The sequence below is a fragment of the Heloderma suspectum genome, chromosome 1 (assembly GCF_057233095.1).
Source record: "Heloderma suspectum isolate Gila_16-S chromosome 1, 16-S_ref, whole genome shotgun sequence".
Classification (NCBI taxonomy): domain Eukaryota; kingdom Metazoa; phylum Chordata; class Lepidosauria; order Squamata; family Helodermatidae; genus Heloderma; species Heloderma suspectum.
The window spans coordinates 270,746,201-270,772,869 of NC_139458.1; the positions used below are offsets into that span (position 1 = coordinate 270,746,201).

A 26,669-nucleotide genomic window follows, 5' to 3' on the forward strand; every position below is an offset into this window, starting at 1 on the left:
AGGGCTGAATTCCATGTTGGAGAAACTCTTGGGGGCTGGATTCCATTCATGGGTGGGTCCAAAGACAGAAGGGGGCAGGACCAAGAATACCAGCTTATTTAAGTTTGGGCATAGTCTGAAGGCACATGAGGTAGCCACCTTGCTGAAGCTAAGCAGGTTTGGGTCTGGCCAATGGCTGGAGGGGAGACTACCTGGGAACCACATGTAGCCACCTTGAATTCCATGATGAAAAAAATGGTGGGATATAAATGTAATAATAATAATAAAAAGTTTGAAGCTATTACTTCCAGTAGCTAAGAGTTAGGAGAAGCATCTCAACCTTTTAGAATAAGGGCAGGGGAACACCACATAAAAGCTGGGAAACTACCAAAAGGTTAGAGGGGGAAGGAAGCATGTCCATCTGGTGAACCCCAGAGGGCCAAATTGGGGATTCAAAATGGGCTGGATTTGGTCTGAACCCCAGATGTTCAATAATGGTGCTTTATGCCCAGTAATGGTGCTTTATGCCCTCTTTGTGGGCTATGCTAATGGGCCCTCTGTTTGATCTGAATGGTCTCTTGTTACGTTCTTATAAGCCAATTGATTTATTGGGCCTTTGTTAGGCTTCTATATTGTTCGGGGTATCATCTTAGGGAAGTGGGGGGATGTTTTTACAAAGAACATCTGGAGATAGGCAGGTCTAAACCTCTTACAAATTAGCAGTGCAAATTCTTTTTTTATATATTGGGACTGGCATTTGGTATTCTTAAGTGTGTAGAGGAGATATTTTTAATAATATATTTTCATGTTTTCCCCACCGAAGGTTCTTTGGGCCAGGATGTGATCTACATTAAAATAAATTAAAAATACAATACAAAATATGTATGACAACATTTAAAACACCCAGTAAGATCAAAAGCAAATTGAAGAAAATGGAGAGCAAAGAATAAAAATTAACAGAACTAAAATGACATTAAAAGCTACAATGGGATTTAAAAGACATGGGGAAATAAAACATCTAAACATAAAACAAATTGGGACTGGGCTTTTCAAAGATATTATGCTACTACTCTTTCATCACTGGCTCCTGGTCTGTTTCTCAGCTCAATTCAGATTGCTGTTTTTGACCTTTAAGGCCTTTCATAGTTTCAGACTTCAGCACCTGAAGGATCACCACTTTCCACTTCTACCTTCCTGGACCCTGTGATCTTCCTGTTTTTGGCTCTTCTTTGATTGCCCTTGCCAAGTAAGATACGGCAGTTGGCTGTAAGGGCCTTTTTCAGTGGTATGCTCCCCTAGAGAGGTCTGCCTGGCACCTACTTTAATGTCATCTTGGTGCCAGGCAAAGACCTTTTTCTTTTCCCAATCACGTTGTAGCTTCGAATGTTTTAGTTCTGTTGATTTTTATTCTTTGCTCCCTATTTTATTTGATCTGTTTTTTGTTCTTATTGGGTGTTTATAATGCTGCGTTCTGTTTTATTACATGTGTTGTAGTATGTCTGACGAATTGGTTACAGTGGGCCACCAAGCAGTCCTCCTTTCTTCCCCAAGGGCTCAGATGTAGAAATCCTCTGACTATTTGGAAAGCTCTGCCAGATGACTCTGAGCAGATGCAATGATGATGGAAAAGTAGCCTTTTTAAAAAAAATGTTTTTGCTGTCATCACAAAGTAGGTTCTAAAATGGGCTCACAGAGTAGGCTCTAAAATGGGACCACAGAGTAGGCTCACAGAGTAGGCTCTAAAATGGGACCACAGAGTAGACTTTAATATGGGCTCCAGCCACTGTTTGATCGGATTCATCAGGAGTCTTCTTCCACCATCATCCTAGTCATTGTCCTTGCTGCTTCATTGCTCCCGACTTCTGAGACCACCATGTAGCTAGCTTTGCTCTCCATGCAGGGGGACATTCAGAAGCAATCTTATAAACTCTCTGGGTCATTTTACCATCCCAGAGGTCAACCAGGGCTTTAACAGCATTGCTAACAGGAGAAATTATTCATTGATCCCTAAATGTTTCTGAGCCTGGTAAAACCAAGAGGCTAGTTTTGAAATGTGTCCATCTGGTTTTCCTATAGTATTCTTGTATATTAACTAGTTTATTGAAAGAAATCAAATTTCCTTTTAAGTAGACCAACAAAAAGGGGAGGACCCATATCATGGTGGTACTGTGCATGAGTTGTATGAATGAGATACCAGATTCAATCGCCAACATCTGCCTTTAAATATGGACCTTGGATCAGGGCAACTAAAGGCCTCTACTGGAGGTCTTGAATAACTGATGTTGCAGTGGCACAGGAGCTGATACAATCCTTCTGAAGGATTCATTGATGGGAAAGCCCATGCAGGAAGACCTGGGTTTGGTCCCTAGAGTCTCCAGTTAGAAAGATGTCTGCCTGAGATTTTGCCATCAGTCACAGCAGGCATTTGTGAGCTAGATGGACCAGATCTAACTCTGTATAAACCCACTTTGTGTACTCATATGGGTATCTTTACTGGTATTAAGAGAGCTCAGTTTTTGTTAAAATAAAACAAAAATCTTTCAATATATAAGTTTCATTGTAAACTTATACCAAAATTTCATCTTATTCTTTTGCTGTTTCTACATTGTGTTTTAGTCTGAATGTAATTAAAGGACCAAATTATTATTATTATTTTACTAGTGGCATGTCACCTTCATTTCTACTGCCATTAAGAGACATACCACTAAATTCTTCAAATACAGTTGGGAGCAAATCCTGTCAGTTAATAGAATGATAGAGATTTTCCAAATAATTGTTTACTAGGACTTGCCTAGTCCAACTACTTAACTACTTCTTTCCAACTACTACATTTTCCCACATTCTACTTTCCAACTAGAGCCAGTGTGGTGTAGTGGTGAGAGTGTTGGACTAGGAGCCGGGAGATCCAGGTTCTAGTCCTCACTCGGCCAAGGAAGCTCACTGGGTGACTCTCAGCTCACCCCATCTCACAGGGTTGATGTTGTGAGAATAAAATGGAGAAGAGGAGGATAATGTAAGCCGCCTTGGGTTCCTTGCAAGGGGAAAAAAGATAGGGTATAAATGCAATAAATAAATAAATATAACATGTAAAACATTTTTAATTACTGGGCAAGTTGATCATAAATAAAAAAAATAGTTGTCCTGCTTACTGAAGTGTTTCCATCATTGTAAACTTAATTTACAGGCTATTTTTATTGCGTAGTTAATTTGTAGAGGTACATTAACTGGAAGTAAGCTTCTTTGAAGTGTACACAAGCAGAGTGCATGTTGGATTGTGATTGGATTCCACTTTTGTTGCTTAATAATCCCATTAATTCAGACAGGAAAGCCTGGCATCATATAGCAATATATTCAAATCCTGTGAAATCCAGTGGTTGGTTTTTAAATAAAAGTTCTAATCCTCATAATTGTGAGTGTAGTGGTTAGAGTGTTGGACTGGAACTCAGGAGATCCTGGTTCTAGTCTTCACTTGGCCATGAAGATCACTGGGTGACTTTAGGTCAGTCACTGACTCTCAGCCTAACCTACTTCTCAGGGTTGTTGCGAGGATAAAATGGAGACAAGGAGGATCATGTAGGGATGGGCAAAGGAGTGATGTTTGAGATCACTAGGATTCTCCGAACATTGTCTCACCTCTCATTCCCAGTTCCTGCTTGCGTTGGCTGTCGCAGCTCGCTTTGTCCAAATGGGAACGTTGCACAAATCGAGCAGCGATCGCACAGGAGATTTTCGCAAATTCCCCAAATTTCCTCCACTAAAGCAGGGCTGATTCAGTCTACTGAGGAAAGGTGTGCAAATTAGGAAAGTTGTGCAAATCAAACTTGGAAACAGGAACAAGAGGAATGCAAAAACATATTAGATAATTTGCAAATATTTGGGGTGCTCACATGCTCAGATCTTCGAATCTGCATGCTTGCATGTTTTACGACCAAAACTGAAGTTCTTATACATGCCTAGGATCATGTATGCCACCTTGGGTTCCTTGGAAGAAAGGCAGGATATAAATGTAACAAATAAATCCATATTTGTAGAGAACATCTAAGGGATTGGGAACAAGGTGGCAATGAATAGCCCAAATAATTACTGTCCAACTCGTAAACGTTTGAAGCCTTATTACCATGTTTTTTAGGTATGAATTGAAATGTAAAAGCAATGTACAGTGTGTAACTGTCTTTCACTTGGTTTACTGTGTCATATGTCTGTACATATGTGTTTTCATATTATCACTGAAAACTGCCAGTGGATAAATGGTATTAGAGGTGTCCTGTGTTAACATCTAAATCAAATAGCCTGAAAAGATTTAAACACTTGAGGCTAGCCTTCCCAATGTGATGCCCTCCATATGGGTCAGACTGTATCTCCCATTATGCACCACCAGCATGATGGCTGTGGATGGGAGGAGTTGTAATCCAGCATATATGGAGGGCACCAGGTTGGGGAAATGGCTTTAGATTTCCTTATAGGAAGGCGCTCTAACCTTTTACTTATTTTAGGCTGCATACTTTGAAGTTAGACCCATTGAACAAATGGGCCTTCTGTCTGAGCAAACATGCCTAGGATCTGTCTGCAAGCTGCCATTCTTGTCTGAGCTCTGTTCTTTGGGATGGGGGTACCAGGACTGCAAAGAGTATTCTAAATGGGGTTGTACTAGAGAGTTAGATTATGTAACGCATTTATGCCTCCTGTTCTTCACTGTGTTGATGAAAACAATGTAGAAATACCTCAAATGAACTAAAATTATGTTCCTGCCATGCTAGCTCATGAAGGAAGGGTATTTGAGTATTAAAGTTAATTCTGTCCACTCAGTTGTCAAATATAACTGACAGGAGTTCTGGAGGCTGTGACATTAGTTCATGCAAGTAGCATGTTAAAAACATATAACTTCCCCCCTCAAATTTACAATCATATTCATTTTATTGGAGTTATGTTGCAATTATAAAAATTGATATTAATGGTTCTATATAAAATATATTGGAACCAATTTAAAGTTGAGAATCAGTTGTGAAACCATTCCCACCCCTGCCCCCATATTTAGTACCTGAACTATAAAGAGTTAACCTGGAGATTAAAAAAATACTACTAAATCTTGATCAGAACCCCAGATTGTTAATGGCATGACACCATGGTTTCAGTGGTTCTTTCCCTTCTAAAAAATAGGTGGATTGTGCTCTGTCTCTGGTTCGCCTTGGCATGGAGAGGAACATTCCTGGTCTTCATTCGCTCTGTGATGATCTGGTTACACTGGAGACACTAGTTTATGAGACTGGATGTGACATAACTCTGAACCTGAAAGAGCTACAGCAGATGAAAGACATCGAGAAACTAAGACTGTTAATGTTAAACGTAGGTGTCTGTGTTGGGTTGGGAAGGAGATATTTCTGTTATGAAATGAAATGTTGCCCTGTGTAGCATGAAATCCCATGATCATCCATTAGCTCAATCTTGTCTGGATTTGTATTCATCTACTCTAAAAAGGCCCCCAGGTGCTGGATCAAGACTCTACAATCCAACACTGAGTTAAGTGGCCTTAAGCTCTTAAGTGTTGTTAACTCATGTGTGGAATTGCGGCCTGACTGCTCTTTCTGGATGAGATCAAAGTGATACAGCTCAATGTTGGCAATGTTGTGATGAGTCTGCATTCCAATGGGATAGGTGATGGGATGGAGGTTTATAGAGGCCCAGAGGAAAGGTGCTGGGCAGGAGAATTCCATCATCACCATCTTCAGTCAATGTGCTGATTTGTATGTTCACTGGGCAGTGTGCGGGGCCTGTTTTCTGTACTGCTCTAGCAACATCGGTAGGGAAAATATTCCTATGGGTCAGGTGACTGATGTGAATACTGCTCACACCAGTGTTGCCTTGCCATGTCTCTGTTATAAAGCAAACAGACCATATTGTGCATATGACCCTGCTTGGAGTTCTTCTCTGGAATGGAAATAATCACCTAAGGCTTAATACTAATTTTTTTATAGAGAAATTTGCATTGGCACAGTTTGCAGCCTCTTGCGCACTCCCACGGTAGCAACTTCTTAAAAAGTAATTGGGGATCAAGGGAAAAGGTTGCCATTTTAGTCATTTTCTAACTTTAGTTTAATTTGGCCCTGCTCTTAATGTGTGTTCATCTTTCTTTAATTTAAAACTATTGACATTCCAGTCATCAGAAGACAGATACGTGAAAAATGCCTACCAATGGATGGTCCCATTTCTACACCGCTGTGAAAACGAGTCTCCTGGCATTGCAAATGAGCTTTTAAAAGAGTATCTGGTCACACTGGCTAAAGAAGACTTAACATTTCCTCTGAAAATCTTTGAACATTCAAAGCCAGCAGTAAGTACAGATTATTCGTTATAAATGTGTGTACCTGAAAGCTTGTCTACCCCAACCCACTCCTCTTCCTCCTGAATTGCATTTGCAATTACATTTATTTAATAGTGTAATTTATTTTACTGAACAGTTTTGAAGATGGCTGTCATTGTACAGCTTTCTTGAAACTAAACATTTGTCTTGTCAATACGAACATTTGTTCTCTAAACAAGGTTCTAATACATGGTTAATCTGTATCAGTATGTCAGAATGTACCTTTCATGATTAATCACTTCTACAGTTACCCAGCAGACTGCATATGTTTAATATGAGGGGCTCTCTGCTAAATGTCAGTTCGATACTTTTCTTCTGTGCTGTGAATTTGTTTTTATTTTTCCAGAAAAGCTCTTGCTCAGACCGTAGCCATGCCAAACAACAGCACAGTTCTTGTGTTTTCGTCTACACTGTATCCTGTGATATGTCACTGCTAAGCTTCTGCATATGCTTCTCCCTCCCTTGGGGTGAAAAAACCGCATGAAATTTATCGGGGTGTATATGGGTTCGGTGGTACAGATTTATGAAAAATCCAAGCCTAGGAGGAACAGTGTTTATATGGGGCATGTGCCAAAAATTGGTACCAGGGCAATAAGACAAAACTGAACTGAAATGTAGCAAAGTGTGTTGGTGTGGACACAGCAGTTTTACTGCACCTCCTCGGGATACTAAGATTGCCTTGTAACAGCCAGCAAGTTGCCTTGTTTCCCTTTGCACATTTGAAGTAGCCTTAGGCTTGGTGTACATATCCAGGAGAATGAGGCAGCAGAATCCTGGAATGGTGGAGTGGAGTATACTACACTGCAGGTGAGGGATGCTATGATCTCTTGCATGTAAAAACAAACAAAAAATCCTAACACCTGAGGGGGAGAGTTTCAGGGCCTAGCTTGTTCTCTGCTGGGTTAGTTTTCTACCTGCATTGATGTTTTGGTTCTTTTATGCAAGGGAACATTCAGAAATTTTATTTGTTACATGTAGCCTGAAGTAGTATAATTCATTCCGTCACTTTATTCCCACTTTGTTCTGCTACATATGTAGACGAGGCCTCAGAAGGGAGGTTTTCAGTAGCAGCCAGGAGTGTAGAATTGTTGCAAGCTACACAAATGTGGGATTTCTCCAGTCTGAGAGCTTTCACTATGTGTGAAGGTGAGAAGGAGCATCAAATACTGTCAGCCATCAAAAGATTGCTCAAATACAAGAGACTTAAATATTTTCAAAATATTCTCAGGCATTAGGCTTTGGTGGGTATCCAAGAGGTCAAAGTTCCATTGTGTAGTGTCTGATTGGTGTCCCTGCAAGGGGAGAAGGGGAATAATCAAAAATTACCCCCCTCCCTGATCTGCAAACATATGTCTGCAGGGGGAAACCAGTTGGATACCACCCAAATGTCTGGAGTAGCACCAAGAATTCAGTTCTTTATACTTATGCATGCCCTTGAAATGTAGGGCACAGCATTTGGTATTAACTTGGTATTTGGTTGACCTTAAAGAGCACAATGGAACCCAGAGAGAGAGTCAGGCTTGCAATCCGGTAGCCACTTCCCTGGGAATAAGCCATGTTGCACTCAATGGGACTTCTGGGTATAGGAGTATGTATAGGATTGCGTTGTCAGTGTTGGTTATTTTACACAAGCCCCTTGCTCAGGATGTACTCACTGAAATGTGAAATGCAGAAATGGATGAGAGTAAGGAGCTTTCTAAGAGATTAATGTGGTCTTTACATAAATTTGTTGTAACTTTCATCTTCTTGCGGCATTGGTTTATGGCTACAGATCCAGACTAAAGTCACATGCCTGCATCTTAAGTGGCATCTTGCTAGGATGTTCATTAATTTTTTACTATTTTTTGCCGTACTGCATACAGAAGTAGATTGACTGTAAACAACAAGTCAAGGGAAACTAGCATTCCAGTGCATACTGAAGCTATTTATGTGCAAATGAAGGATATAACATAATGTAGCTAAGCTAAAAGCTTCAAAATTCCACATATTTTCATTTTAATAATTTATCTGATAAAAATATTGTTGTTGGTTTGTTTTTGGATGAAACTGGAAATACCTTGCTGTTCCAAACAGCTGCTGTGCTCACCGGTTACAAATGAGCTTCCACTGCAGGTTCCGTAATTATAAAAGATATTCAATTGAGAGTTATTAAAGATCTAGGAAAGCCTCTGTAATTAACAAAAATCACTAAATTGGCTTTATGGTTGTACTTGTGTTATTTGAGTCAGTTGACAGTCGTACAGAGATACTGGAGAAATGAACTGCAAATTGAGAAAATGTTCTGGTACGAAGCAATGAATACAGCCTTTTCTTTCTCTCCTAGTGTCAGCAAAAAATAATTTCAGATCAAGACCTGTTGATGATGATTGCATTAGAATGTATCTATAGCTGCAAACGTGATGACCAATTGTCTCTGTGCTATGATATCTTGGAATGTCTCCCCCAGAGAGGTTATGGGTAAATATTGCCATGTACCAAGATTTGGGACATTCTGGAATGATTTTTTTAAAAGCAGAACTAATTTTTAAAAAAATCCTTTACAAAAAGGATCCTTTATAAAAAAATCCTTTATGAAATCCTTTACATTAAAAAAATCCCTTTTTAAAATGATTGATGACTAAGGCTTCATTTATACAGTCATCAGAATCTAGTGGTAAAACCTTTTCCTAGACTGCAACACTTTGGTCTACAGGTGGCATGCTGCATATTTAAATGCTGTCAGCGTGTAGAAAACTAACATGAGAATTCATTTGTAGAACAGTAAAGATAATGGTGTGCCATATATCTAAAACACAGTTCGACACCTGCTGAACTTCTCATCTGTGCACATGCTGACCGGAAAACCAAGTGCTGCCAGGGAATAGGAGAATTTATTACCACTCCTAATAGCTCCCTGAGCTGGTCTCATCTTGTGGAGAGAGTGCTGTGGGGGACCGGATGTAGCTCATTCTTTACATGTAGAAGGTCCCATGTTCAATCCCTGCTATTCTCCAGGTAGGGCTGGGAAAGATCCCTGTCTGAAACCCAGGAGAGCCACTGCCAGTCGGTGGCCTAGTTTGCACTGTTGTTGGGTTTTTTGAGGGTTGTTCCCCCCTCAAACAAGCCATGCTGCCTGGGTTCAGACATCACAACAAGCCGCTCATGGGCAGGTAATTAGGCAAATGGCTCTCAGCAGAAGCCACAGCTTAAACAAGCCACCGTGGCTTTCTGAAGTCATGGTGGTCATGCGAGCCGGGTCAGTGTAGACAATACCGAGACAGATTGACCAATGATCTGACTCAGTATAAGTCAGCTTCCTATTTCTTAACTGTTGCTTTTTCTTAATACATACTCTATTCTATTGTTTATATCCTTTCCAGCCCCGAAACAGACATTACTCATAATCTTCATGATAAAGTTGATGAATTGGAACAAATTCTTAGGTAAGAAGCTCCTTTCTTCATCTCTCCTAATACATTAACTTTATTAACCCAGCATTATACCTTACAGTTCAAAATGCTAGGATTATTACACAAGAGGGCTCAGAGGTCAAGTATTACTGCAGGCTTATTGGAAATTACTTTCTCGACCTTGGCCTTCCCATAAAGAGGTGTTTATGGCCTAAGGGCTTTTTTTCCTACCTGGAACTGTGAAAGGAAATGTAGCATTGTGATAATATAGTGTAAAGTAGGGATGTACGAAAGGGACTTACCTTGTCCCGCAGCTTTTTTCGCGGTGGGGGGGAGGCGCTTCGCTTCTCCCCCCGAAGTTCATGCGAGGGGGGGGTGTCTTCCCACCTCGCCCGGCCGAAATTCAGGCCGGCGGGGAGGCTTCCCGCCTCGCCCGGCCGAAATTCAGGCCGGGGAGAAGCGCCCCGTCTCCCTGGCCGCGAACTTCAAAAGAAAAGTAAAAAAAAAAAAGAAAAAAGCCCCGTGATAGGCTACGTAACGATTTACGTAGCCTATCACGGCTAGATCTGCAAAGTCAGCCGTGATAGGCTACATTAATTGTCACGTAGCCTATCACGGGTGACTTTGAAAAAAAAAAAAAGTGCGTACGCAAATGGCGGCCCTCAGTGAACTTAAATGTTGGTGAAAGCTGACCAAATGTGTCCATACATAGCTGTCACAGTAAGCTGTCAGTTCACAGAGTGCCAGGGAAGTCACTGTAGGCCCTCAGTCCATTGATGTATTGATGGCTCTTTCCAGTGTTGTAAAATGAGCTATGTGGCCACTAGAAGGGCTTGGAGCATCCATCTGATAGCTGCAAATTTTGGGTATTTTAGAGAACACTGCTCATTTTCAAAATAGCAGCATTCAGCATTTTATGTATGTATGTTCAGACAAAATAAGTGGTGTATGTCTTTTTTGTATGGCCCAGCACTAGCATTTGGTCATGTCATTTCTGCCTGTGCAACAGTTATTCACCAACATGTACAATAGATTTCTTAACTACTTACTTTTAGTGCAAACATAAGCTTATTTTTTTCCTTTAAAATAGAAAGAAAAAAATATGGGATGGGGTGAAGGGCACAATGCTTCTTCTATAATTTTTTGCTCTGGTGTACATTTAAATTTATTTTAACCTGCATAGACCCTCCTGGCTTTCATAAATTAAATCCTGAATGTGACTTGCCTTTTGAGAGAAATGTCTTTTTGCTGTATGTTCTGTTTTGTATCCTACGAATGTGAGATCTGCTCTGAGCCTTGTGGTGGTGAGAACAGGCGAGATTTAGAACTCGGCTGAATGGCCAATGATGCTTGTGATTATTATTGCAGTGTATCAGAACTTTTGGAGAAGCATGGACTCCAGAAACCGGTATCCTTTGTAAAAGACACACAAAACAGCCCAGAAGAAGCACGGAAGCTGATGATTAGGTTGACTAGGCACACAGGCCGCAAGTGAGTAACTAATGGTGGCTGTTCCTAGCAAATATGAATCAGCAGTATTGCTTTCGTTGTTTCTACCCATGTGTTTGAAACAGTATTTATTTCCAAGCATTTATCACAAGGAAAGTTTGAAAAGATCGGTTTCTGTGAGTTAGATATCAACAAGGGTTGCTACAAAAGTCTGGTCTTAATGCTTACATATTCTTTAACATGTTGGAAGATTAAATGTTGCATGTAGCTTTTAATGGCGTCAGAATTTGAGCAATTGGGGCTGCAGTCCTAAGCCCAGTTACGTAGATGTAAGACAAAGAGAACTCTTGAGGGACTGATGTCTGAGTAAATATGACTGCACTGTGAGGCTTCTTTAGTGCACAGCTGCTCAGCAGCCAGCTTATTTGTTCACCGCACAAGTAGAACAGCTATAGTGCCTGGGAGGGACTCTGTAATCCCCCCTTAAGAAGCAAGGTCAGCGTTACACAACATGGTGTCCTCCAGATGTTTTGGATTTCAACTCCCATCAGACCCAGCCAACATGGCCAGTCGTCAAAAACATCTGGCCCCCATCCTCATGGAGAGTCTTTCCAGTGTGATTCTGTTTAAAACTATGTTTTCATGAAATCGGATTTGCTCCTCCCATGGCACATGCAGCCAATTAAAGTAGGATATCCCCCCCCCCCCGAACTGCTTTTGTGTGGCAAACTGTGGGTGGAGTTTTGCAGCATCAACAAGCTTCCTAAAGAACAAACGATCCATAGGCTCCCCCCCCCCAGCTTCTCTCAGCCCCACTCTTAAGTGCAGTGGAAGTCAATGCCCAGATCGAGGGAGAGGGGTGTGTGTGTGTGTGTGTGTGTGTGTGTGTTTGCCTGTGTGCACCTTTCTCTCTCCTGGCAGCCCTGAGCAGCGTGCTCAGCAGGAGCAACTGATGCCATGGGGGCTGAGCAGGCAGCGCGGCGGAGAATCTGCAGTGCTCCTCTCCCCTTGTGGTGGTGCCCCTAAGCCCCAGGCAGCAACTGGAACAGTGGGCTGTTCTCAGGACAGATGTGGGTAGAGTCTTGCGGCATCAACAAACTTCCTAAAAACAAAAAATGGAAGTCATGTAAAGGTACGCCCCCCCCTCCCAGTTCTTCTTGCACATAAAAGGCAGTGGGCACAGGGTTCCTTTAGGGAAAACAAAGCATGATCATTCGCAGGTGCACACCTCCGGAAAAGGGAGTTTTAGTAGTATGGGCTTCCCATCCCTTCTCTCTGCTTCTTGTTCTTAAGTGCAGTGGAATTTAATGGGAGTTACAGTGGAGGAGACAAGTTTAGCAGGCTGTTAAGGCTCATTTAGAGAAAACAAAGCATGATCGTTTGCTCATGCACACTTCCGAAAAAGCGCTTATGATGCAACTTTCCCTTCCTCCTATCAGCACTGCTCCTCCCAGCTGGCCAAAGGCAGTATCACTAGTTGAGGTCATACAGACTCCCAAACTGCACTGAAGCTGGTGTGATTAGAAACTCTGTCACAAAACAACTTTGTGAAAGTGCGAGTTTTCCAGCATGAAAACCCACAGCTGCTGCAGAGAGGAGGGAATTTCATCTCCCATGAATGCCTGGGAGGCACAGTCAAACTGGAGTAAATCCCTCATGCAGATGGTGCCCTGGAGGGCACCAGCTTGACAAAGCAGATCTAGGGCTTGGGAGCAGTGGACTGCAGGATTAGGACGTGGCATTTCCAATATATGGGTGAAGCCACAAAGGAAAAAAGCCAGGAAAAAAATGGTGTGGCAGAGGGGAAGGAGCAGAACACAAGTAATGGGAAGCCAATGGGAGCATTGTGGGTGGTGATGATACATCAGGGATTTTGTGGTTAAAGGGCATTTAGTACACAGCAAGCACTGGGGAAGTCCCAGAGCAAGGTATGCTCCTCATTGTACCTGACATTATTGCTCACATATTATGACCAAAAGGGGGAACTGAAGCACAGGTCTTGGCTCCACAGTGCATAAGAGCATGGACCAGTTGGCCATGAGGCGAGGACCAGAATTGCAGGTAGACTCTTGACAGAGAGTACAGCTTAGAAATTTAAGCCATCCTGAATGTGAATTATAGATTCAAGTCATGATCTGCTCTGTGTAGCTTGGGAATTTGTCTGAAAGCTTTAGAATGGTTTTTATACAGCCAGAATACTGGGTAAGATAGTAAGTTGCAAGCCATTAAGACCCTGGATGAAATTTTCCCTTGGCCATGAATTCACTGAGCAAGCCATTCTGTCAAACTCAGCTTCCCATCTGTCATATTTGCATAATAAAAACTTGTCTACCTTACAGGATTGCTGAAATACTGTATGTGAAGCTCTAAATGCTAAGCATTTTTGCAAAAGCCTTCTTTCCCAACACATTAGTGCGTTCCTACCATGGGGTGACATTTGTGTGGCTTTTAAAATAGAAGTATTTTATTTCAGTGTTCCCAAATTCATTATGAACTGTTTGCTCATAAATGTTGACTTTTTTGTCTCCTAAAAGACAGCCTCCTGTTAATGAGACACACTGGATGGGATTGTTGCAAGATATGCTGGTTATTCAGCGGAACGTCTACACTTGCTTAGAAATGGATACTTGCTATGAGGTGATTCTTTCTGTTTTTCTGCATGGGAAAGAACATAGTTTATGCCACTGTTGATTCTGAACTTGTAACAATGGATACATAATCCCATTGTAGGACTTAAATAGAGACTCAGTGTGTATTTGTCAGAATTCAAATCATATTGCTACCCTGCTTTCTTGATAATCATGGCAATAAGGAACCATTTCAAGAGACTAAATTCTCAGTATTTTGTATAACTAAGATTTAAGGAAATAGCTCTCATGAGGATGTTCTCTATCCTTTGGGGTTGCTCTTCCCATCTAAGATACGGTTGGGGTCAGTTTTCTAATTGACTCCTCTAGGGAAGAAGGATGCTTGCCTACCAGGTTACCCTGTGATAAGCTGCAACCAAATAAATAGGCAGTCCATGTTACTCCCAGTGTAGGGAGTGGAGACCATAATCTTAAGAAGGTGGTTGTTCAAATGTTCCTAGTAGGATTGGGCACAGAACGCTTAGGTAAACTGCTCTTGCCTCTCACCATAGCCAAGTCCAGGGTGTCCTTGTTTTTGCAGGAGACTGAGGAGGATGGATTGTTAAAGGGAGGAAATGGACAACTCTGATTCTTGTTTGGGTCAAGTGTTCCCAGTGGAAACGTTTTGAAAAAGACCTGCTAGCTACGGTCATTCAGATTTTATAGCCCACTGAAGGCAAAGACCAGGGAGAGGGAACATTGTTTTCTCTGCTTATGACAACAAAAGCAGTTTTACTCGAGAGCAGTCCAAGCCTCTTAAGTTGCTTTTCCTGAATCCTTTGAGGGCATTCTCAAGGCACAATGAGCCTTCCCAACCAGAACCAAGTTGGTTAATAAGCTGTGCATTCTGCATGAGAACATCATGGATCTGCTCAAGCATCCAGTCTTATATGCGTCAGTGGCCACCTTATCATTCTGAGAGAGAGAGGGGGGGAGAGAGAGAGAGAGAGAGAGGGAGAGAGAGTGAGCAACATTATAGATTTCTTTGAGTGTGTAGAATCTGAGGAAATGTTTTGGGAGATCTTTGTGCACATAAGTTACCATATCCAACTTTGCAAAGGCAGCCTTTCTGTGGGCGGAAGAACTCACTTCTTCAGACCCAAAACTTAGTCTCAAGTGACCTTAACAGTGACTGTCTACCCTAGACACAGTTCAGCTCTATTCCAGGGCTATAGCTTCCAGTGTCAAACTGAGAAGAAATGTCTGGCTGCAGAATTGGGACATGGGTCTGTCTCACACTCTTCTCTCTCTGCCTCTGTATTTCATGGACAGATCTCTGTGTAGGTACAAAATCCCTGTGGTTATTTTAGTCCCTTTAGAAACATTACTTAAGGAAGAGGTTATTAACCAATCCCCACAGCTTGTTTTGTGATTTTAAAGATTAGAAATTTATCTTTTTTAAAAGAAGGAAGCTCAGAGTTTCTTGCAGTCATACAAAGTAATGACAGACTTAACTGCAGAATTATAAAAAACATGAAATATATAGATGGGAAAGTTCTTAATATACAGAAACTCTAAAATAAAATTTCTAACTAAACAATAGAAAGATAAATGGCCTGCTGTATCACTGTTATGTTTATTAAATGGTTTGCCGAGAAGAAAGTTCATTTTTAATATTGTCACTCAGGATGCATATAGAATTTTGATAGGTGTTTTCCTGTTTGCATTTAAAGTGGAATGCAAAATTCAGTTTCTACAGAAAATGTGTGTGCGTGTGTACACACACACACACACACACTCAAGACAAACTTGTTATTAAGGGAATAGTTAATATGTTAATTTTAACTATTAGTTAATTTAATAGTTAATTTAAGATAGGCCCAGCTTATCTTAAGGAGCGCCTCCAGCAGCACCAGACAGGCCGCTTAACAAGATCAGCCTCGGATGGCCTTCTCTCTGTCCCATCAGCCAGGACAGCTAGACTGGTGGGGACAAGGGAGAGGTCCTTTTCTGTGGTGGCCCCCACTCTGTGGAACTCCCTCCCTAGGGAACTCCGTCATGCCCCCTCTTTAATGAGCTTCCGTCGTGCATTAAAAACGTTGTTGTTCAGGCAGGCATTTGGAGTAGGTTAGGGTATTTTAGAAAATGTTTTTATTGTAGAATTTTATTGTTTTAAACTGTTTTTATTGTATGTCGTACATCGCCCAGAGTGGTTGGGTGACCAGCCAGGTGGGTGATTAATAAATTTAATAATAAATAAATAAAATAATTTGGGAATTACATTGAAGCATCACTTTTGTGAATATGTGCTGTGTATTTAAGTACTTGAGTGAGCCGTTTGTGTTGTCAAATTTTTGAAGGTAAATTATAATCTTTTTAAACATTTTCATATTATTGTCAGCCTTGCTATTGTAGCTTATATATTTTATTGCTTATAGCTGATAATTTTTATGACTCTTGAGGGATTTTGAGAGCAAATTAGTATACTTCTGAAGAAATTACAAGAGGAAAATGGCATCTGGGATTTAAATTGAACATTTAAACTTGTTACTTTTGGGGACAAGTGGGAATAACGCTAAATAATACATACATCATGTCTTGAAAAAATACTACAATTATAGCTCCATTAAAGTTCTATTTTGAGTAGACTTTAATATTAACATCCTGTGAGAATGCCTTGGCAATGCATTAATGTATCTTTTAAAGAGGTACAATCAGTTTGACTTGCATACTTTCTTTCTCTGCTAGAGCTGCTTCTTGGCTTGTCCAAAACAATTTTTAACTTAAGATACTTTTGTTCCTCTGCTTGATTAGTGGCTTTCAAACTGTACTTAAGTACCATAAGTTTCTCATTAGTCAAGAGTTCCTTAATGAGAAGTTTTGTAATGGCAGATGAATTTCGGTTACCAATTTTCTTCCACAAGAAAACTGTGCCCCAAGGGAGTGTTGGCTGTCTTTTAGACTATACTCGTAGCACAACCACATGGCCTAACCAGCCCGCATGATACCCAGCCCAAATAGAGTGTGTACCTCCAAATATGTCTGACAGTTCTCTGCGACATGCAGGAATTTTGCAGTCACCATATAGTGCTTCCTTGCATACACATTCATGGAAAGGATTTCCAGAGGGCAGCAAATTAGATTGTGTTTCCATTTCAGCAGATGATTTGCTAAAATCTAATTATATTGATCTGTAGCTGAAAGCTGTCGCAAGTATTTTTTTTTCAAACTTATACCCAAGGATTTATGAAATGTACAATTTGCTTATATGACATTTTACTGTCTTTTATTGTGTAGATTTTTACAGAAAGTCTTCTGTGTTCAAGCCGACTGGAGAACATCCATTTAGCTGGGCAAATGATGCATTGCAGTGTTTGGTCAATAGATCCCCCAGTTAGTGTTGCTTCAAAAGGAAAACCTCAGTACAGAGTCTGCTATGAGAAAAGCATTGAATTGGTTTTGGCTGCTAGCAGAGAGTACTTTAATTCTTCAACCAGTCTCATGGATACTTGCATGGATTTGGCCAGGTAATCACGCTACACTGAACTTATTTTTTCCCATCTCTTAGGCTGTGGTACTTCCTGTCTTACCCATGTAAGCATTTTCACTTGGTACTTGAGCATTTCTAAGGCTGGTGGTGTGTGTATATGTGTGTGTGTGAACACATGAGAACTAAATAACCCGTGATGAAACTGGAATATGGTAACATGGCCATATCTTTTGTGTAAATTATGCTTAGTCTATCAGGGCATATAGGCACCAACAGTAAATCAGTAAACACCGGCTGATGATTTTGGACATGGGAATTATTATTGTAACTGTGTAAACTGTACAGCTGTAAAATAGCAATGCATTTGCTGTTTGTGGAGTGTCTTGTTGTGCCCACCTACAGATTTTAAAAATGTAAGGCTCACATAAGTTCAACAGATGAAAACGATTTTTTTAAAGCAGATTCAACAGCCTTGAGCATACGCTGCTAAGGAAGTACTTGTAATGTATTTATCCACTGCCATAGGGCTATGTAGTGCTTTATAGAACAAATAAAGAGACATCGTTTTTGGCCAGTTTTGGAGAACGTGATGTGAGAAAGGAATGATTTTTTAAAAGAGAGTTTAGTTAGTATCGTGTAATTAAATTCTGGTATTACGTTAGGATCTAAGATACACACACATACACATATGCACATATTTATATTTATTTGGCTTGGTGATGCTCTACAGTTTCTGCTTAGAAGGCTCAAATGATCTTCCTTTAATAATAAAAAAGTGGGATATTGAGATAAAATTAGGAGGGTGATGTCAAGAAATGTGCTTTCAACTGTGGGAAATGTTTTATATGTGGCACATTTCCTGCAGAGAGATGCCTTCCATGTAGAAAGTGTGTATATGTCCTATGCATTTGCACATACACAAACTTAAACTTTCTGTTGTGTGGGATTGCTACATTTATTCTACAGTCTACAATCCATGTAATATTTAGACATGCCTAAATGTCCTGCTTTGAAGACAAACATATAGATGAAGTAATACACAAATGACCTGTAGAGATATGTATTATCAGTTGTTATCAGTATCTCTCTGGAAGAAGGAACAAACTGCTTACCCTTTGGACATATATCCTCTCCCAATTCTTATGTCTCTCACAGTAACTAGTATGCATTTGCTGCAAGATACCAAGAACATTTAGAAACCCACAATGTTGGCCTCCTGAATTGCAGCTACAGCTCCCACCCACCCCAGTATGTCTCCATGTGAAAAAACAGAGTGCTCCTCTCCTCTCCTTTCCTTTGCTGGGTACCCTTCTCATCCTTCTCTGGTAGGAAGGAAGCCCGGCAGCACTGACGCACTCCTCTCTCACATTCCATAGCCCTTAGAGCACCAGTGGAGCTAAAAGCAGAGGGAGGCTTAGCTCCACTGCTTCCCTTTGGGAAATGGCCCCAGAGGCCCCTGTGATTATATGATGGCCTTTTTTTCTATGGAAGGTGCCTGGAAGCAGTGGAACGTCACTCTTTTACAGACCTTTTCGCAATGCTGGGTTTTTGGACCATAAGACAATTGGGCTTCTCCAACTGGGGAATGGGAAATTGTCCTAGAGACCCATATGTCATTGCAAGGGACTCTGGGACAAACTCTCATTTTCTGGTGGGAGTGACACCTGGCTGAGGCAAGGAGACCTGTAAGAGATAGAAATCGAAAGGTGGATAACTGAAGGGAGGGGGAAATGTGAGATTAATCAGTCCCCATACTTAGGGATTTACAAACCACCCAGCACCCGCCCTGAGTGCTGCTCGCCAGACCGCTGCCACTTACCTGCCCCTGTTCATAAAAATGGCGGCTCGTTGAGAGGTCAGGCAGCTGCTCTCTGGGCACCAGCAGACCACCCGGCAGCTTGTCCAGGGAGCACAACAGGATTAGGTAAGTGGCAGTGGTCTGCGGACTGGAGTCCAGGAGTCCAAGCAGGGGGAGGGGGAGTCCGGCAGACTCCACCCCTTCTCGGACTCCCACAACATCCCTTCCCATACTTATCCTCAACAGATTCAGTCGATTAATTGGATTGATTGATATGCCAGCATTATTTTCTCTCTACATTGGTAACAGTTCAGTATAATGTAGGTATCATTTATATCAGAGGAAGTTCTACCACAATATACTTAGTGGCGACTGCTTAGCTGATTTTTAAAACGTCATCTTTTCACCTACCGCTGGAGTCTTCACTTCTAAATGTGTCCCCTTTCTGACACCATTGGGACTTTTGAATTAATTAGGTGTAATTGTGTTGTTTCCTGTGTAATACAGGTAATCATAAAGGTTTGTTTAGTTGTAATTTTCAGTGCATATTGAAAGACTTGGATGGAAGCTGCTAGCAATATTTATCTGTGTTTATTTTCAGTATAGACCCTCCTCCCACTTCAATCTCTCTTTCCTTCTGTTTCCACATAATTCCATGTGAAATGTTCTGTATCTCTCTCCTTTTATATCTGCTTTTGGCAGGGTGGGGGTGGGGCTATGATTTAAATATTACAGAAAGATACATCACCTTCCTCTTTATTTCTGTGTAATGCCAACTTCTGTTTCTGTACTGTGCAGTATTAAAATACTCAAAATAGGATGACTTTGCAAAGAACATGCAGACAAGAAAGAACTTGCCATTTTCTACCTAGAAAATGAATTCCTTCCCCACCACCAACAACATTAACTTCACATGAAATGTCTGCTTCATTATCTAGCGTTAGCAATTTCCTAGTCTAGTGATACTGTCTTCTAAGTGGAAATTATTTCTGAATAATTTCTTCCTTTAGATAAGATGAAAGCACAATAAAAATGATTGTTTAATTGTAACACAATAAAATTTTGGAGAAAGAATAAAATTATAGGAGTAATATTTTAAAAGTTAGCATGTTTCTCCTCCCATTCCCTGTGCACATACACCGAGTGTTTATGTTAGCCAACATAATAATCATTTGCACTCATCAGTTTTGGCAGATGTCTCCAAATAATAATTTTAATTGAATAATTCAGGTGCTGCAGTTGAAATGTTAATAACTGAATTCTCTTTCTTAATATGACTAACTTTCCCACTTCTATGATATCGTTGAACTGTGTTGAGTGGTTAGTCATGCATTTCCACTAGGGTTTAAAGGGACTTTCTCCACATTCATAAAAAGTTGGTGACTAGCATGGAGAAAAATGGATAAATCTATGCCAAATGCAGTGGATTTTGCTTGCTACCCCATCCACATACAAAACGATTGCTTACTAACAGAAACTTTCTCCCTTTTGACATGTAATCTTTTAGTAAATCGTTTAGCTATGGCAATTGGCAAATGGACATTGTTTTTTAAAAAATTGCATCCCCGAGGAAATGCAACATTTTACTAAGAGGTAATTTTTTTTTTCTTTTAAGCCATTGGAAGGGACCCATATAGTTGGGGCAGGACAACCTCACAATATGGGAGCATCCCATTACTTTACTATCACCAAAGTGTATGCTTGACCTGAAGACATATGTGAGATAGAACTGCCTTTTGACATATTGACCACAACCCATAGATACGTTTATTGTGCTTCTGATATATTTTAATACAAGATGTTGCAGTATGGAGTGATTCTGCACAGGATTCCAACCGTTCCATTCCATCCGCCCTCCCTGATCCTCTCCAAGAATCAGCATTCCATGCCCATTACGCATGTGCATTGGGCTGTTTGGAGTGGGGGGGCAGTGGACACACATGTGTCCAATCACAACTACACTAAAATCTTGGATTTCTCTATTGATTTCTATGGGCCGCTCTCACTTTCACCCAAGGGGACATTTAAAAATAGCTGCCCGGTGTGAACCATGAAATGACCTATCCAGACAATGAGAGAATTCAATGACCCCATTTTATATTTGTGTGTCCCCTCCTCCTTTTCCAGCCACTCCATTCTATTCGCCCTCCCTCCCGGTTTATGGTGTTTTTCATCTCAGTCAATGTTTTGTTGCCAGTGAGTTTTCACTGGGCTGTTTTGTGGGGTCCCCTCACTTAATGCTTTTTTCTTAAGGTTTTTTGTGCTACTGCAAACTTCAGGGTTATTCAGTCTGATGATACTTCCCTCTTGTGTGGGGGTGGTGTGGTTTTTGCAGTATTCTTCCCAAACATGCAAAGACTTGAATTAGAAATAGAGTGAATGATAGACCAAATTTGTGAAACAGCAGCTGGGCTTTGTATCTATAGCTCTGTATTTATTTATTTGTATCCAGTACTTTTACCACGGGGCTCACTGAGATTATATCACTTGATTCTCACAACAACCCTGTGAGCTAGGTTAGATTAAGAGTCATCATATCATGACTGCTGAAGGTCATTATAAACTGCGGCTGTTAACCCACTTCCCCCTGGTCCAAGGCCAACATTGGTCACAATGGCTGTGTTCACACATAACATTACGTAAATGAGCCTTAGGCTCATGAGCTCTCCCCTCCCCATTCCTTCTCTGAAGAGGCCCTGAAGAGGAGATTGGAAGTTTTGCCTCCTATTTTCAAGTAACTATGGTTTGTCTATGCTTTAGGAAACAAGCCAACTTCAGTCCATGGTTTCTGATCCTGGCTTTTCCCCCTAAACCAGCCTTCCCCAACCTGGTGCCCTCCAGAAGATTTGGACTACAATTCCCAGCATTCCTGATAATTGGCCATGCCAGCTGGGGCTGATGAGAGCTGAAATCCAAAACATCTGCAGGGCACCAGAGTGGGGAAGGCTGCCCTAAACCATAGTTGAGATAAGCCACAGTTCTAGGACCTAATCACAAAGAACACTTTATTGGAAGAATTTGCTTCTGTTTCCAGTCTCCTCACAGCTGCACCTGGGGGCAGAGGAGAGCACGAGCCTGAGCCTTCTGCATGTAACACTAAATCATAGTTTTGTGTTGCATCCAAACTCAGTCTATATCACACCGGCTTTATATATTGAAAATCCTTTCCTTTAACTTCGAAAAACTATTTGAAATCCTTAAACCTTTTTTTCCTCTCTTTTAAGATCTTGCTTACAGCTTATTACAGACTGCCCACCTGTTGTTCAAGAGGAGTTGGATCTCATTCGTGCTCTTAGCTATCTTGAAGAATTTGGTGTGAAAATCTTACCGTTACAAGGTATGACGTGCTAGTTGTGTGAGATAGCTTTCGGTTGCATTCCTGTCTGTAATGTCAGTTGAGTCGTTTCATATATTCACAAACAGTAAGTGAGGTCATCCTATCATGTGCCGTTAGCACTGCTAAATGTAACAGTGGCAGGAGGCAGAAGGGACCATAAGGATGGAAGCCATTTTGGACAGTAAAATCCTCCAATACCCACTCTTAGCTTTCCCAGAAAATCATATTGATATTCCCACCCTAAGGTAAAATGTTGGACTCAATGGATTCTTTAACAGAAAGCACAGGTGAGAAACCTCAGGCCCAGGACCAAATCTGGCCCTCTTGGGGTTCCAGTCTGGCCCCCTGGAATTCCCCAGAAGGCCACACCCCTTTCTCCCAACCACCAATTGTTTGGTGGTTTGGGCTTTTGAATAGTTTTCCCCCATTCCAAGAGGTTGAAATGCCTCTCCTAAGGCTTAGTTGATGAATCCAAGGCTGGAATTAAAATTGCTGGAAGAAACATTAACGATCTCAGATATGCAGATGATACCACTTTGATGTCTGAACGTGAGGAGGAGCTGAGGAACCTTATGACGAAGGTGAAAGAAGAGATTGCAAAAGCTGGGTTGCAGTTAAACGTCAAAAAAACCAAAGTTATGGCAACCAGCTTGATTGATAACTGGCAAATAGAGGGAGAAAACATAGAGGCAGTGACAGACTTTGTATTTCTAGGCGCAAAGATTACTGCAGATGCTGACTGCAGCTGGGAAATCAGAAGACGTTTACTTGTTGGGAGGAGAGCAATGACAAATCTTTTTTTTTTTTTTTTGGAATATATTTTTATGAAATATACAATACCAAACATACCAACAACCTGATCAATACTAGAATTTCCCAACAAGACAATATTCTGATGAGGACACCATAATAACAAAAAGAGAAGGAGAAAGAAAGAAAGAAAGAGGAAAAAAGGCAAAGGGAGGAGGAAAGGAGGTGAAGAAAAAGGAAGAAGATTCTTTCCCCTTCCCCTCCCTCCCTCTCCCTCCCCCTTAAAGAATTAAATTTAAACTCCAATACCCCCCAGCCTCTGATGCCATTCTGTTTTACAAACTATATCTATAACCTTAACAATCCTTAAGTCCATTATTTTGTGTCCTACAGTTTTGGATGATACAGAATAAGTTGCAGCCCTCTTCTGTGTGGCAACCCTTTAGGTTCTTTAAAAGCTCTGTCATATCCCCACTCAGTCTTCTCTTCTCAAGGCTTAACATACCCAGTTCCTTCAATCTTTCCTCATGGGATTTAGTTTCTAGTCCCCTGAACACCTTGTTGCCCCCCTCTGAACTCGTTCCAATTTATTTGAATACTTCTTAAAGTGTGATGTCCAGAACCGGACACAGTATTCAAAGTGAGGTCTGACCCATGCAGAGTAGAGCGGAACTATTACTTCCTGTGTTTTTGAAACCACACTTCTGTTGATGCAGCCTAAAACTGAATGTGCCTTTTTTGCAGTTACATCACATTGCTGGCCCATATTCAGCTTGTGATCGACTGGAACTCCAAGATCCTTTTCACACATGCTATCACTAAGCTAGCGATCCCCCATGTCATATCCGTGCTTTTGATTTCTCTTTCCTAAATGAAGAACTTTCCATTTGTCTCTGTTAAATTGTATTCTGTTATTTTCTGCCCAGTCTTCTAACCTAACAAGAAATATATCCCAACCCCAAACCAAAAAGAAATAACCCAATTGGGATAAGCAAACTGGTGAAGATAAATAATATCCCAAAAGTCTGATAATGTTGTTTTATCTATACAGGCTACACACATTCAGTCATTGGGCAACAGAAAAGAGTAAAATCAAGTTGTGCAATAATATCCTTCAATACCAGAAATAACCATTGCCAGAAATGACCAAATGTGTTTCGATCTTAGATCTTCTTCAATGGTCGAGTATATAAAAAGTAATATGAAAATATTTGTTTAAAAAACTTGCATGCACACACACATTTCCAATCAAATTTTTCACATTTATTGACAATATAGAACACTGCAGTGTCTCCACCTGCAATTATAAAACAAAAATTTATTTTTAAAAAACCTGCTTCCTAAATATAGTCAAACATACTGATAAATTCTATGTAAAAAAAAACAAAAAACCTCACCAATTCAGACACAAATTCATGGACCTTGCTAAACCAAAAATAATATATGCATATGCCAGAACATATGCATATCTGAATACTGTAAAACTGAAAGGGGCCTTAGGCTCCACTGTAAATATATAATTCTGGAAAGAGCAAAGAACTGCTGGGTTGGGACGTCACGCTAAGCCACCCTGTACCACCCATGGCGGCAACTCACTGTGGCTTAGTGTGATGTGCAAACCAGGTCCTTGTCTCTTCCACCTGTAGACGTCCGCTGCCAAACTCCTGTTAATTCTTCCTGTTCACACGTTCAGTGAGTGCATATGAACTCACAATCTTCCATTTTCCCTTTGCCATATCTCATCAGTAAACTGTTAATATTGTAGTGTAGTTACTGCTTTCTAGACAGTCTGTTTTTACTGTAATATTAAAACCCAGTCTTGGATATTTTGTAATCCTTCTGTCATCTGAAAGTGACTAATGTTACCATTTCTCACCCCCTGCCCCCAAGTACCCTTTATGTTATTCATGAGCACACAAGCACATAACTGTAGCAGCACCTGAAATGGATGCAAAAAAGGATTCTAATTCACAAATATTTTTGTGCCATTTTAAAACAAGATATCATACAAAAGTTAAAAGGAGACAAACCATGTCTGCAGGCTCATAATGTAATGTAAACATGGAATAAGAAAGGAGAATGCTCCAAGCCAAAATACCTTATATTGGAAAGTCATTTTTAACTGTTATGAAATTCCACTGCATAAAAGTTCATGAAATAAATTCTTCTCACCCCCATTTGAATTTTGTGATTACCTCCCTTTAGTTCAGAGAAGTAAAATTTAAAGGAATTACTTCTTGCTTTGCCAGAAACAGAGGTAGTGAGCTTGTGCCTGGGTTGTACTACCTCAGACTGTGAAAGTTCACATGATTGAAATTTCTCTACATTTAAAAGAAATAATAATGTCTGTATATCAGTGGTGACGTTCCCTCCCTAACTGGTAAATATCCATCCATAAGTTTACTTATGACATCTACATCATAAGAAACAAAGTGCTTGAGATATGTTTAAAAATTGATAGCACTTTTTCTGGTGCTATCAGCTGTGCTCTATTGAGATGGACTGGTAAACCCAGTTACACCACCCCTACCTGCAAAAGGATCTATAACATCTGCATATGTAACTTGTCTGTGCAGTTAACTAATACCTGCCTTAATCAAAAATATATTGTCTTTTATGGCATTATTATTTAACGTAATGTATTTTCTCACCAGTGCGTCTGTGTTCTGATCGACTCCGCCTTATCAAGGAATGTCTCTTGCAACTACCAACAAACTACAAGCAATCTGCCAAGCTCTTGGGACTTGCAAATTTGCTGAAGGTTGCAGGTAAAAAAAAAAAATGTGATGGAAGATACCCATGTTTTATGTTGAGCGTGTTCAGCTTTATAGGGGATTTATTCAAGGACTTATTCAAAGACCCTAAGTTTTCTTCAGGGAAGCTTGATACTTAATTACATGTTGCACTATTGCAACTTTCTCTTCTACATAAAATACAAATGAATTGCTTTTAATTTGGGTTTCACACACAGTCCCTCTGTCACCAGTAGAATATACTTTAGGTAAAGTACATTTACTCCCTTCGATTAGTTGTTAGTATTAAGCACCACTAAGACTGTATGCAGATGTTTTCGGCGGCAATTTGTGGTTGAATTAACCCAGAAATTGCACGGATGCACACTGCACATGAGCTGCATCTCGTTTCCATTATAACCCTCGAATGTTTCAGGGTGGAAACTGAGCCCAGAGAGCCCCAGAGCAGTTCTGATTCTGAGGAGGTACAGCAATCCGTGGGAGTGGAACCAGCTCATCCCTCACAGGCTCAGCACCTGGCAGAGATTCCTCTTTCCGGTATTCCAGAGATAGTTAGTGACCTGGGTAGTGAAGGAGTGTGGGAAGGGGGCTTCTTAAATGCTTGATGCAGACGCAAAGAGCGACGAGCGATGGAGGGTGCAGAAAGGAGGCGTAGCGCCTGTTTGGCGCGCTAGCAACAGCCGCCTCCCATGGACCCAAGGGAAAGAGGGAGGATCTCTCCCTAGCCCATACGTTCTGGGTCTTCAAGTGACTCTCTTTCAAATGGGGATCAACTGCCTGCCTGAAGCTTAGGCCACGC

The 26,669-nt window shown here is 40.8% G+C and overlaps 1 protein-coding gene across 7 annotated transcripts in view; it reads left to right on the forward strand.

The window, feature by feature from the left end:
- Positions 1-26,669, forward strand: part of NBAS (NBAS subunit of NRZ tethering complex) — a 233,290-nt gene that overhangs the window by 101,009 nt on the left and 105,612 nt on the right. For all 7 annotated transcript variants that reach the window (XR_014786542.1, XR_014786544.1, XR_014786543.1 and 4 more), the window contains exons 24-32: positions 5,137-5,322; positions 6,134-6,307; positions 8,661-8,794; positions 9,697-9,759; positions 11,095-11,217; positions 13,710-13,812; positions 17,040-17,269; positions 22,255-22,367; positions 25,772-25,885. Coding sequence is in view for 4 of the 7 variants with exons in the window: in XM_084826593.1 (XP_084682719.1) it covers positions 5,137-5,322; positions 6,134-6,307; positions 8,661-8,794; positions 9,697-9,759; positions 11,095-11,217; positions 13,710-13,812; positions 17,040-17,269; positions 22,255-22,367; positions 25,772-25,885 (1,240 nt within the window). In the remaining 3 variants the exon portion in view is untranslated. The remainder of the gene's footprint in view (positions 1-5,136; positions 5,323-6,133; positions 6,308-8,660; positions 8,795-9,696; positions 9,760-11,094; positions 11,218-13,709; positions 13,813-17,039; positions 17,270-22,254; positions 22,368-25,771; positions 25,886-26,669) is intronic.